Below are 14,213 nucleotides of genomic sequence, written 5' to 3' on the forward strand. Positions count from 1 at the left end.
TTTAAATAACTGATTAAAGTTTATTACATTAAAACCATATATCACTTTTATACTGCATTTGCCATTTCTGAACAATACAAAGTAGAGGCAAATAGTGACACTTCATAAAAATGTTGACTCCCCATTCCTTTCCTTAAGACCCAGCCCTCCCTGAAATATTCCCTCCCGCCCCTTACAGAACTCTGCCCTTAATAAAACACTTAAATACATCATAAATAGTAAATTATGAAAAAAAAAATAGCAAGAACTGTTTCTTTCCTTCTTGTAAAAAAGAACATGGCAGCAAAGACAGGCAGCCAGAAACTGGCTGGGGGTGTCTAATATAGACAGTTATTTGGGGTATGAGCTAACCTACTATCAGGGCAGGGTGGGATAGAGAAGGGATAGAACAGCAATTCAACAAGCTGCCTGAGATACCAGGCCCCTTCTTCCCCTGATAAGAATAGAAGGATCAGATGGAAAACCGTAACTCTTGTAGATGGGGAGGAGAGGGCATGTGTAGCCCCCTTTTCCAACTTCCCTGCATGAAGACTGGTGGGTAGGACATACGGCACAGCAATGACCTCACCAAGGCAAGAATCTGCTGTCTTCCCATGAGTTTAAGAAAATATTTGCTGGCCTCGTAGATATGGACTGCCTGTTAAACAGACAGAGGTGTCCCCTCTTCAACTTAGCTCCACAAATAGGAGAACACTGTTGGAAAAGATGGGAAGAGCAAAAAAAAAAAAAAAAAAAAAATCTCCAAATTTGAAGAATGATCTAAAATTCATTTGGTTAAGTCTTCATATTTAAAAAAACAACCAGAATATACTTCAAATTGCAAAATAGTAATAATCATTATAGTCCGGCAGTGAATAGGATTCTGCCTAGAAAGGGGTATGATCTCCGAGCCCATGGCTGCCTCATGTTTTAACAAAAAGGGTAAAGAATACCCCATGTCCCACTCTCTCCATTCCTTCAGCCTTAAGAAATTCATCGAGAGAGGAGGAGTTTAGAGGAGCTGTTTCTGGCAGAGCAATCACTACTCTTCACAAACACCATGGCTCTTCTGAGGGAACCCTAAGAATAGGCATCTCATCAACACTTCTGGAGTTTTGATCTGAAACTGGCTTAAAATTGTGTGCTGTGCGCTTTTTCCTTTTTTCAGGAAAAAAAAAAATGTTGGGAGGTGGTTTAAATACCCTTATCCCCCAAAAACTTTTACAGAGATTACAGGGGTCTTCTTCCAGGGATCAGAGAGAAAGAACTAAGGTAGAGATAATGTGCCAGCTAGTCTGTCCTGAGGAAATTAAAGAGTCCAGTTCCTGGTGAAAGACAAGGGAAAAGAAAACTGCCAAGTCCAGCAATCCCATTTCCAGCATGAAGAATAGGAGTATGGAAAAAATTCAATTGTGGAAGCCAAGGTTAGCCAGTTGAAAATCCGTGCTACCCAACTCTGGAGGGGGAGATGCTGCGGCCCTCAACTGTCGGAGGCACCAATGCCCACTCATGAGGAAGGGGAAGGAGAGGAGGTTCTTCTTCAGGAAGAAAATTGAGAACTCCCCTCACTTCTATTACACTCCTTTTTTGATGACCAAGTAGAAGAAAATTCACCATTGTTGGGGCAAAGGCTGACATCTTGGGATCACAGAGATGACAGAATCTTGTTCCAGGTCTTCTGAGGCTTTGCACTTACTGAAAAGGAAAGAGTGTAAAGTTAAGAAGGTGGAGTACGGGCCAGGCGCAATGGCTCAAGCCTGTCATCCCAGCACTCTGGGACGCCGAGGCAGGTGGATCACGAAGTCAAGAGATCGAGACCATCCTGGCCAACATGGTGAAACCCCGTCTCTACTAAAAATACAAAAAATTAGCTGGGCATGGTGGCACGTGCCTGTAATCCCAGCTACTCAGGAGGCTGAGGCAGGAGAATTGCCTGAACCCAGGAGGTGGAGGCTGCGGTGAGCCGAGATCGCGCCATTGCACTCCAGCCTGGGTAACAAGAGCGAAACCATCTCCAAAAAAAAAAAAAAAAGAAAAAAAAAGTGGAATATGAGATAAGATAAGGCAGGAATGGAATTCAAGCATTAAAAAGTTTCTATTTCAGCCTTACCCTCCAAATACGAGGTACCAAAAACACATTTTTTAAAAGAACAAGATTTAGGAGGTACCCAAATCCTCTAACCTTGCTAATTAACTTCCAGCTTCAGGCCATCAGTGATCATCTTTATACCCTCCAAAACGTTCACCTCCCACACATCCCAGACACTCACATGGGTGAACTCTGACTCTGCAATTTCAAGCTTTTCCAAGGTTGTACTAACAGGAGAAAAAATACAAGCAGAGAAAAAAAGAATTAGAAGACAAGAAGAAAGGACTCTCCTCTTAAAATCTCATACTGCTTCTCTAATTTTCACTTCAGAATCAATTTGGAATTTGGAAACGAGGCTAAGAGGCTACTACATTTAGAATTCTGCACACTTTTAATTAACTATATTTAGCTTTTTGAAGACTATATTTCCCAGTACCCTGCCCTCTTCTGTTTCAATCTCCAGGTGTGGTGGGTACCCTCTAAGTTGCCCCCAATAATCCCCACCTCCTGAGGTTCATGCCATTGTGTAATTCTCTCTCCTCTAGAGCGTGGGCTGCACTTAGTGATTCTTTTCTCATCAACAGAATGCAGCACAGGTGATGGAATGTCCATTTCGAGATCAGGTTACAAAAAGACTGTAGCTTCTTGGACTCATGTTCTCGCCCCTGCTTGCCTGCTCATAGCAGCTATGCTATGAGCTGGCTATGCATAGGGTAATGTGACAAGGAACCATATACTGCCAACAACTACGTAGGTGAGCTGAGAAGCTGATCTTCCCTCAGATAAGCTTTGGGACTAACAGCTTGACTGTAATCTCCAGAGAGAACCCAAACCAAAGGCATCCAGCTAAGGTACAGAAACTGAGATAACACATTTTTACTTTTTTTTGAAACAGATCTCACTCTTGTTGCCCAGGCTGCAGTGCAATGGTACGATCTTAGCTCACTGCAACCTCCACCTCCTGGGTGCAAGTGATTCTCCCACCTCAGCCTCCTGAGTAGCTGGCATTAAAGGCATGTGCCAAAATGCCCAGCAATTTTTCTATTTTTAGTAGAGACAGGGTTTCACCATGTTGGCCAGGCTGGTCTTTAACTCCTGACGTCAGGTGATTGACCATCCTCAGCCTCCCAAAGAGCTGGGATTACAGGTGTAAGTATGGGGTTAATTAGTTACACAAAAATAGATAATATAGATTTTTGTACCTGGAATTCAGGTGCTGCCATAACAAAAACCTAAAATTTGGGGGTGGTAGCCCAGTACAGTGGCTCATGCCTGTAATCCCAGCATTTTGGGAGCCTGAGCAGGAAGATCAACTGAGGCCAGGAGTTCAAGACCAGCCTGAGTAACATGGCGAAACCCCGTCTCTACTAAAAATACAAAAATTAGCCAGGTGTGATGGTACACACTTGTAATCCCAGCTACTTGAGAAGCTGACGCAAGAGAATGCCTTGAACCTGGGAGGCGAAGGTTGCAATGAACCAAGATCATGCCACTACATTCTAACTTGAGTGACAGAGGATCCTGTCTCAAAAAAAAAAAAAAAAAAAAGTCCAGGTCTTGTGGCTCACGCCTGTAATCCCAGCACTTTGGGAGGCAGAGGCAGGCAACTCATGAGGTCAGGATTTCGAGACCAGCTTGGCCAACACAGTGAAATCCTGTCTTTACTAAAAATACAAAAATTAGCCAGGTGTGGTGGTGCACACCTGTAGTCCCAGCTACTCGGGAGGCTGAGACAGGAGAATTGCTTGAACCCAGGAGGTGGAGGTTGCAGTGAGCCGAGACCATGCCACTGCACTCCAGCCTGGGTGATAGAGTAAGACTCTGTTGAAAGAAAAGGAGAGGAGAGGAGAGGAGAGGAGAGGAGAGGAAGAGAGAGGAGAGGGAGAGGAGAGGAGAGGAGAGGAAGAGAGAGGAGAGGAGAGGAAGAGAGAGGAGAGGGAGAGGAGAGGAGAGGAAGAGGAGAGGGAGGGGGGAGGGAGAGGGAGAGGAGGAGGGGGAGAGGGAGGGGAGAGGGAGGGGGAGAGGGAAAGGGAGACGGAGGAGAGGAGAAAGAGAAGAGAAGAAAAAAAAAAAAGAGAAGAGAAGAGAAAAAAAGGAAAGAAATTATGGGAAGGACTATTAAAAAGATTTTCGAAGCCGGGCACGGTGGCTCAAGCCTGTAATCCCAGCACTTTGGGAGGCCGAGGCGGGTGGATCACAAGGTCAGGAGATCGAGACCATCCTGGTCAACATGGTGAAACCCCGTCTCTACTAAAAATACAAAAAATTAGCTGGGCATGGTGGCACATGCCTGTAATCCCAGCTACTCAGGAGGCTGAGGCAGGAGAATTGCCTGAACCCAGGAGGCGGAGGTTGCGGTGAGCCCAGATCGCACCATTGCACTCCAGCCTGAGTAACAAGAGTGAAACTCCGTCTCAAAAAAAAAAAAAAAAAAAAAAAAAAAAAAAAAAAAAAAAGATTTTCGAACATGATAGGTCTTGAAAATTCTCCAGAGAACAAATGATGCTAAAATTAAGAAATGGCAGACCACATACGGTGGCTCACTTCAGGAGGCAGAGGGAGGAGGACTGTTTGAGACAAGCCTGGCTAACACAATGAGACATCGAAAAAAAAAAAAAAGGCTTTTGAGCAAGGATAAGAACCAGGGCACTGCCAAGAAAATGTGATCTAAAGACGAAGCCAAATATATGACTATGAAACATTTCATTAAGACCTTATAAAAACAAAAAGTGTTGGCTCAGAGTATAGTCATCCCTCAGTACCTGTGGGAGACTAGTTCCAGGATCTCCTCTTGAATACCAAAATCCACAGATGCACAAGTCCCTTATATAGAATGGTATGGTATTTGCAAATAACTTACGGACATCTTCCATATACTTTATTTTGATTTATTTATATATTGAGATAGGGTCTTGCTCTGTCAACTAGGTTGGAGTCCACTGGTTCAATTATGGCTCACTGAAACCTCCGCCTCCCAGTTCAAGCAATCCTCCTGCCTCAACCTCCTGAGCAGGTGGGGCTACAGGCATGTACCACCAAGCCAGGCTAATTTTTTTGTATTTTTGGTAGCGACAGGATTTTGCCATGTTGCTCTTAGGCTGGTCTTAAACTTCTGGGCTCATGTGATCTGGCCTCAGTCTCCCCAAGTGCTGGGATTACAGGCATGAGCCATTGCAATCAGCCCTCATATATTTTAAATCATCCCTAGATTATTCATAATAACTAATACAATGTAAATGCTACGTAAATAGTTGTTATACTGTATTGTTCAGGGAATAACGACAAGAAAAGTCCATATTTTTTAAGTACAGACACAACCACTGTAGGCCTGATTGTACAGTACATGTCAGAAACAACATACAATAATTTTTTTAAAGACAGAGTCTCACACCGTTGCCCAGGCTGGAGTGCGGTGGTGCAATCTCAGCTCACTGCAACCTTTGCCTCCCAGGTTCAAGCCACTCTTCTGCTTCAGCCTCCCAAGTAACTGGGACCACAGGCGTGTGCCACTACGCCTGGCTAATTTTCTATATTTTTAGTAGAGACAGGGTTTCACAATGTTAGCTAGGATGGTTCCAATCTCCTGATCTCATGATCCGCCTGCCTCTGCCTCCCAAAGTGCTGGGATAACAGGTATGAGCCACTGTGCCTGGCCTTTTCTAAGGGACAGAGTCTCGTATTTATCAGGCTGGTCTCAAACAACCTCAAGCAATCCTCCCACCTCAGCCTCCCAAAGTGGTAGGATTATAGGCATGAGCCACCACACCAGGCTCTGAAGTGTTTTCAGTTCACATATGGTTGAATCTGGAATGTGGAACCTGTGGATACGGAGTATGATTGTACTACTCAGCCATACAAAAGGCTGTTCAAAAAGATTATGTTCCACAGATTCTTTCAAGTGAAAAACAGGGCCTCTAAGAAGCTTAGGTCTCATGAAGATATTTATGACTGTGGCTTTTGTCTAATGGAGTAAATCCAAAGAGAATCACAGGAGGCCCACAAAATCTTCGGTATCATAAAAACACTGCCATCTTGGATCAAAAAGGACAGAAACAGTACAAAATAAAGAGACCACCAGTTCCCCCAAAATTCTACTGGAAAGAAGCAGGCTGAGAAAAGAACTCAAGTAAAAATATACTCTAGCTTTGATGAAAAAGGAAGACTCAGAAGACAAAACCAAGAGTCTAGAGGGTAGAGCCAACAACCATGGAGAATTATTCCTGTTTTAAGGCCTGATAAGAGAAACTCCAACACTTCCTGGATTTTGGAACAGCTAATAAAATTAATGACTCCTTTTTGTGCCTCCCATTCTCCACTTTTACGTACAGAAATGTGTATATTCGTTATCTAATGCCTGTCTCATGACTGTATGCTAAGTACATGGGGAAAGGATAACTTGTCTCTAGTTCCACACGTTCACAGATTGAGAGGAACTGTATTCAAGGAGCTGTGCTTAAGGAACTATACCGGGGGAGGGGGGCGGGGGGGGGGGGCTCATCCAAACCTGGACCTGATTTAGGTAATAAAACTCTGGACTTTGAGCTAATGCTACAATGGGATGAGACTTCTGGAGACTTTGGGAGGGAGTCAGTGTATTTTGGACATGGAGGTATGTAAACTACTGGAGACCAGAGGGCAGACTATGACAGGCAGTTTCTAAGATGGCTCCCAATGATCCCTGTGCCTCCTGGCATTCATATCCATAGGTAATTCATTCCCCTTGAGTGTAGGCTGCATTTAGTGAACAGAATGTAGCACAAGTAGTAAGTAAAATGTCAATTCTGAGATTACGCTGTAACAGGCTATGGTTTCTGCATAGGCACATGCTCTCTTGTTCACTGTCAGAGGCCAGCTGTCATGTACTGAGCTGTCCTATGGAGAGGTCCATGTAACAAAGAACTGAGGGAAGCCCCCAGCAAGGAACTAAGGCCCTCAGTTCAGCAACCCCCAAGGATCAGAATCCTACCTGTAACCACGTAAATAAGTTAGAAGCAGATCCTCCCATTTGAGCCTTCAGATGGGACCCCAGCCCTGGCCAACAGCTTAAATGCCACTTCATGAGAAATCTTCAGCCAGAGGACCCAGTTAAGCTGGGCCTGGATTCCTGACCCACAGAAAGTATGATATATGTTGGTTATTTTAAGCCACTAACCTTTGGGGTAATTTATTATGATGCAATCAAATTACGAAGATTTTCAAGGACTTGAGAGATAAGATTACACGAAGAAAGAAGCCAATAAACCAACCTTGTAGTTCGCACTTGCAAAGTCTCTCCAACTACAGGTGAGAAACTGGGGTCAGGAATAGGTGAGCCCTCATTGATTTCCTCCAAAGGTGGAGTCTGAGGTAAAACATCAGGACGGCCAAGATGAACTCCTGGAGAAAAAGAAAGAGAAGATGTGGTTGGGAAAATACAGGGAAAAATATGTAGCAGCTTGGCTTCCTGGATAGAAATGGGGAGCAAAGGTCCTGGCTGGACAAGGAAAGGGCTCAGAAGGAAGAGAGGGAGTACCCAATCACATGGGGACCCCAGCCCTAACACTGACCTGGCTCCACTTCTGCCTTTGTTGTCACTTGTGCCTTGTGTTCCCCAGAGACTGATGGCTGGTAAGTAATGCAGGAGTTGCCACTGGAGCCTGCTCGCCGAGAGAAAGATGAACCAGACCGGAACTTTTTGGAAGGCGAAGGCTTCACTTCAAAAGGGAAAGAGAGAGCCTACTTAGAAACCACCTTAGCAACCATTACCAAGACACAGATGTAAATTGCTAGTATCCCCAACACACACTCAAAGCTGTTCTGAAAAGTGAAAAGGCTAATGTCAACAGAGATAGGTTCTATGAACTGCTATTCAGAGAACAAAGTATTAGCTCACTTTCCAGGAAGCAGGAAAGCCTTGAAGAAAGGCAATTTATCTACACCTACCCCTCCAACATGGAACTCTGATGGCTTTGCTTTCATCAGATGAAATGTCCCCTATTGCATAATTCCCTTTTTGTTTTTTCTTCTTGAGATGAAGTTTCACTCTTGTTGCCCAGGCTGCAGTGCAATGGCACAAACTTGGCTGACTGCAACCTCTACCTCCAGGGTTCAAGCGATTCTTGTGCTTCAGCCTCCTGAGTAACTGGGATTACAGGAATGCGCCACCACACCCGGCTAATTTTTTATTTTTATTATATATATATATATATATATATATATATATATATATATTTACTTATTTATTTATTTAGAGACAGGGTTTTGCTCCATGTTGGTCAGGCTGGTCTCGAACTCCTGACCTCAGGTGATCTGCCCACCTCGGCCTCCCAAAGTGCTGGGATTACAGGTGTGAGCCACTGTGCCTGGCCGACAAAGATAACTCTTTTGCTCTACATCTTCATAGCAGATATGCACTCAGCACAATTTACTCTTGTATATCACTTTGTAAAGATTAAAATTCTTTTTTTTCCTTTTCTTTTTACAATTTTTTGTAGAGACAAGGTCTCGTCATGTTGCCCAGGTTGGTTCCAAACTCTCAGGCTGAATCAATCTTCCTGCCTTGGCCTCCCAAAGTGCTGGGATTATAGGTGTGAGACATTGCACCCAGCCTGGTTTTTCCATGTCCCTTAAGACTGTCTGGCATGCCTAGGTCCCTCTCCCTCACTATGGGACTAATGATGACTAATATGAGAAGACGGTAAAAGAAAAGCTAGAATTTGCTGTGGCAGCAGCATGGAAGATTTGCAAAAAAAAAAAAAAAAAAAAAAAAAAAAAAAAAAAAAAAAGGCACTTCTTAAATAAGAAAGCTGAGGAAAGAGACTAAGAACATGTGCTAAGCAGAAATCAGTAAATGCTTCTCTAACCACTTGAGACAGTCAAGAAGAAAAAACAGAACACTGGTAACCTCTTTGCATATCTCTGTACATAAAAGTCGGGCTCTGCCTATCCCTCTCTGTGGCATGGATCCTACACCCACAATTGCACTTAAATGGCCCTCACCTCATTGACATATACAGGAAGAGCTAAGGGGAAAACAGCAACTTGGAAACAACTATGACAGACTTGACTATCATAAAGGACAAGAAAGGACTCTCGTGGGATGTAGGTGGAAGGAGAGGCCTCTGGCGTTGGCAGCTCCCTACCAGAGGTATCCTGTTCCCTGTTCTCTTGGGGTAAGGGAGCCACTGGGTAGGAGTAGGCAGTCATATGATAGAAGCCACTTACAGGGGATCTTCTTAAATACTGTGTTGCACATGAAGCGCTGGAATCGTTCAGCGTAGAAGCCTGGGCGATGCACTGAGACAGTGTCCTGCAGAACAGAAGAAATGGCTATAGAGTTAAAAAGCGAGGCCCAGCAGGAGAATCTCTAATTCAAGGGTCATCTTCCCCCAGACCGAGCCCCTAGGAAAAGAGAAAAATCGACAAATGAAATAAGAAATAAATGTAAGAGGCCGGGTGCAGTGGCTCACGCCTATAATCCCAGCACTTTGGGAAGCCAAGGTGGGCGGATCACCTGAGGTGAGGACTTCGAGATCAGCCTGGCCGACATGGTGAAACCCCGTCTCTACTAAAAATACAAAAATCAGCCAGGCATGGTGGCAGGCACCTGTAATCCCAGCTACATGGGAGGCTGAGGCACAAGAATCACTTGAACCTAGGAGGTGGTGGCTGAAGTGAGCCAAGACTGCACCACTACACCCCAGCCTGAGTGACAGAGTGAGACTCCATCTCAACCCAGCACTTAGGGAGGCCAAGGTGGGCGGATCACTTTGAAGTCAGGAGTTCAAGACCAGCCTGGCCAACATGGTGAAACCCCATCTCTAATAACATACAAAAATTAGCCGGGTGTGAGGCCGGGTGTGGTGGCTCACGCCTGTAATCCCAGCAATTTGGGAGGCCGAGGCGGGTGGATCAGTCGAGAGATGGAGACCATCCTGGTCAACATGGTGAAACCTTGTCTCTACCAAAAATATAAAAAATTAGCTGGACATGGTGGCGCGTGCCTGTAATCCCAGCTACTCAGGAGGCTGAGGCGGGAGAATTGCCTGAACCCAGGAGGCGGAGGTTGCGGTGAGCCGAGATCACGTCATTGCACTCCAGCCTGGGTAACAAGAGTGAAACTCCATCTTAAAAAAAAAAAAAAAAAAAATTAGCCGGGTGTGGTGGCGGATGCCTGTAGTCCCAGCTACTCGGGAGGCTAAGGCAGAAGAATCACTTGATCCTGGGAGGTGGAGGCTGCAATGAGCCAAGATCGCACCATTGCACTCTAGCCTGGCAACAGAGTGAGACTCCATCTAAAAAAAAAAAAAAAATTAGCTGGGCATGGTGGTACATGCCTGTAGTCCCAGATACTTCGGAAGCTGAGCCAGAAGAATCACTTGAAACTGAAAGACGGAGGGTGCAGTGAGCCAAGATCATGCCACTGCATTCAGCTTGGGTGACAGAGTGAGACCGTGTCTCCAAAAAAAAAAAAAAAAGAAATGCAAGAAACTGAGAAAGCAAATCAGAAGTGACGGAGGCAGAAGTGAGAAGAGAGCCTCTAGTATTGCTACTCACCCCATCATGTACCAGGGCTTTCCAAGAGTGCTCCAACTTCTTAACAAACCTGCAATAAAAATGTACATCACCTATGCATGACATTTTAAAATAAATGACCTTAATAACTTTCTATTTTAGGGAGTTAAAGGGGTAACAGAAAACCTTGGAAAGACAGAAGCTGGAAAGCATATCCACTGGTACACTGGTTTTCCAAAGAACAGGCATGGCAGTGCTAGTTCCTCACAAGACCAATGTTGCTTCTAGGTAAGTCAACTATTACCCCACTGGAAGAGGACAATTTATGTCCCTGGCAAATCAGGGACATGAATATTTATTATAAAAGGAGAGCTGAAGGAACAGATAGACAAGACTGGAAAGGGTAGTTAAAATTGGATGATAAAACTGAACGAACAAATTAAGTACTGGCCCCCCTCATTAGTACCTAAAACCTTACAGGAAAAAAATTGGGGTCTAACATTTCCAGCTCCTCCCTGATGATCACGTCATTGCCTCTTAGTTCCACAGGCCAATACTTGTTACAGAACACAGTGACCCTCCTGTTTTTCCTCCATGGAAAAGGGTAACATTTCCAGCTGTATCCCAATATGGAGTATGACTCATCTTACCGGTTTTTACAAAGAGCCAGACAGATGGCATATTCTATCCTGGTGCTTCCAAGGAATGACTCAGCTTTCCACAAAAGGTATACATTATGTTTGGGAAGGGAGGTTATAAAGGCTGGGGAAAGTAACAAAATCAAGGAAATAACCACCTGAAAACTAATGAAGTAAGTAGCCACTTACTACTTCACTGTTCTTGCTTCAGCAAGAACTTGGCAACAAACACATCTAAAAGAGAAATGTGAGTGGCTATCTATATCCACCCTCTTTTAATTTGGGATCCATATGCTCCTCACCTGTAAGACTGTAGAATGTCAATGATGCCAATATAAAGCAGAAGCCTTTCCCCTTTACTATTCCGGGCAGGGATGCCACCCATACTGGAAAAGGCAAAAAGGAAAGGTTAAGAAAATCTGTTGGCTAGTTGAGTCAGATCAGGACAGGGAACTGAAACCTAAACATAATTGCCTCATCCTCCATAAACCAGGAGCTATCAGACAAAAACAGAAAGAAGTATATTAAAAAACCAGGAGAAAATGAGATCCCTCCTCTAAACTCAGGAACTCTGTACAGTATGTATTATAATCTAGTTTCCTCCAAATCTCCGTGCCTACTACTCCAATTCCACCAAAGAGAATCTAAAATTGCCACTACTCAGCAATTTTGGGAATGCTCTCCAAATTAACTCTGAACTTCTTTTTTTTTTTTTTCTGAGACAGAGTTTCACTTTTTGTTACCCAGGCTGGGGTGCAATGGCGCGATCTCGACTCACCGCAACCTCCGCCTCCTGTGTTCAGGCAATTGTCCTGCCTCAGCCTCCTGAGTAGCTGGGATTACAGGCACGCACCACCATGCCCAGCTAATTTTTTGTATTTTTAGTAGAGACGGGGTTTCACCACGTTGACCAGGATGGTCTCGATCTCTCGACCTCGTGATCCACCTGCCTCGGCCTCCCAAAGTGCTGGGATTACAGGCTTGAGCCACCGCGCCAGGCCCTGAACTTCTTAAGTACTTTTGTTATCTTAATTTATGCCCACTAAGACATTCTTATTGAGTCATGTTACAGGACCCCTTAAAAAAAATGACACCACCTAAGATACTTGTGATATTTCAGTAACTACACTTACTAGATAGATCCATGATGAAAAGGCCTCCACAAAGTCTATAATAATTTTTTTTTTTTTTTTTTTTTGAGACAGGATCTCATTCTGTTGCCCAGGCTGGAGTGCAGTGGCTCATTGCAGCCTTGACCTCCTGGGCTCAAGCAATTCTTCTGCCTCAGCCTCCTGAGTATACAGGACCACAAGCGCTCACCAACACACTCAGGTATTTTTATTTTTTGTAGAGATAAGGTCTCATCATGATGCTCAGACTGGTCTCAAACTCCCAGACTCAAGTGATCTGCCTGCCTCAGCCTCCCAAAGTGCTGGGATTACTGGCATGAGCCACTGTACCCAGCCCATTAATTATTTTTGATAAAGTTTTAATATATTACTAACAAAAAGGGTAGATTAAAAAATAATAAAGTTCTAACATAGTTCACAGACATGCATTTAAGACTTCAAGTATGGCCGGGCACGGTGGCTCAAGCTTGTAATCCCAGCACTTTGGGAGGCTGAGGCGGGTGGATCACGAGGTCAAGAGATCGAGACCATCCTGGTCAACATGGTGAAACCCCGTCTCTACTAAAAATACAAAAAATTAGCTGGGCATGGTGGCGTGTGCCTGTAATCCCAGCTACTTAGGAGGCTGAGGCAGGAGAATTGCCTGAACCCAGGAGGCGGAGGTTGCGGTGAGCCGAGATGGCGCCATTGCACTCCAGCCTGGGTAACAAGAGCGAAACTCCGTCTCAAAAAAAAAAAAAAAAAAAAAAAAAAGACTTCAAGTATAATTTTTTCAGTCTTTAACTCTTGAATAGCTCTCCTTCTCAGATATAGTATAAACCTGAAATTCTTTCCTTTTGATATTATAAAAGCCTGTTAAAGCTCATTCTATACTTCTGTAAACATTAATGTTACTGACTCAACTGCTGAGTCAAGGCTACTCCTTTCCAGAAGCTGGGTCCCTTCCTCAAGAAAAAGTGCTGTGAGCCTATGTTCTCCTCCCTAGTGCCCCTGAGCCCACTCACTGGTCATCAGTCTCCATAGTGCCGCCCCGTCGAGCCTCTCCCTGGATGGATTCCATGGCTGTAGAATACAGAGCCTTTTGGGGGGCCGGTCTTCTAGTGTCAACTGAGTATTGTGTTTCACTGCTTAAGGGCTCTCGTTGTGCATGATCTATATTGTGGATTGACATCAAGAGGCTATAGTCCATTATCTTGAAGCTCTGCAGCACCTAATGGAAGGAAAAACATGATCTAAGCATTGGGAAATATGAAAATATTTTTCAGGATTTCAGGGGTTTTTTTGAGACAAGGCCTCAATCTGTTACCTAGGCTAGAGTGCAGTAGTGTGATCTCCGCTCACTGTAGCTACGACCTCCTAGGCTCAAAGGATCCACCTGCCTCAGCCTCCCAAGTAGCTGGGACTACAGGCCCACAGCACTACACCCAGCTAATTTTTGTATTTTTAGTAGAGACAGGGTTTCACCATGCTGCCCAGGTGGTCTCTAATTCCTGGGCTCAAAAGATCTGCCCAAATCAGCCTCTAAAAGCACTGGGACTATTGGTATGAGCCACCACATCCAGTCTGACAGCTTTCATGATTTAATTATTGTTAATAGTGAACATGTAAGGCTAAACATAGGATTATCTTTTGCTCCTCCTACTCCCTCAAGAAAAGCATGTTAATCTCCTCTGATTAGTCTTTAATTTTATTTGTTTATTTATTTATTTAGGAGTCTTGCTTTGTCACCAGGCTGGAGTGCAGTGGCGTAATCTTGGGTCACTGCAACCTCCAACTCCCTGGTTCAAGCGATTCTCCTGTCTCAGCCTCCTGAGAAGCTGGGATTACAGGCATGCACCACCATACCAGCTAATTTTTGTATTTTTAATAAAGACGGGGTTTCAC

The 14,213-nt window shown here is 44.3% G+C and overlaps 1 protein-coding gene across 8 annotated transcripts in view; it reads right to left on the reverse strand.

Annotated features, from left to right (window-relative positions):
• The window catches only part of PIP5K1A (phosphatidylinositol-4-phosphate 5-kinase type 1 alpha), a 52,591-nt gene continuing 38,378 nt past the window's right edge, over window positions 1–14,213 (reverse strand). For 3 of the 8 annotated variants that reach the window (XM_074389812.1, XM_074389815.1, XM_074389814.1), the window contains 7 exons: window positions 13,334–13,539; window positions 11,502–11,585; window positions 10,604–10,652; window positions 9,272–9,356; window positions 7,615–7,761; window positions 7,315–7,444; window positions 1,433–1,674 (listed from right to left, as the gene is read on the reverse strand). In XM_074389812.1, the coding sequence (XP_074245913.1) occupies window positions 1,590–1,674; window positions 7,315–7,444; window positions 7,615–7,761; window positions 9,272–9,356; window positions 10,604–10,652; window positions 11,502–11,585; window positions 13,334–13,539 (786 nt within the window). In that variant the 3' untranslated portion in view covers window positions 1,433–1,589. Of the gene's footprint in view, window positions 1,675–2,249; window positions 2,296–7,034; window positions 7,173–7,314; window positions 7,445–7,614; window positions 7,762–9,271; window positions 9,357–10,603; window positions 10,653–11,501; window positions 11,586–13,333; window positions 13,540–14,213 lie in introns of those variants that run through there. The other 5 variants (XM_039460148.2, XM_074389817.1, XM_039460146.2 and 2 more) reach the window with 3 other exon arrangements.

This window comes from Saimiri boliviensis, chromosome 19 (genome assembly GCF_048565385.1).
Source record: "Saimiri boliviensis isolate mSaiBol1 chromosome 19, mSaiBol1.pri, whole genome shotgun sequence".
NCBI lineage: Eukaryota > Metazoa > Chordata > Mammalia > Primates > Cebidae > Saimiri > Saimiri boliviensis.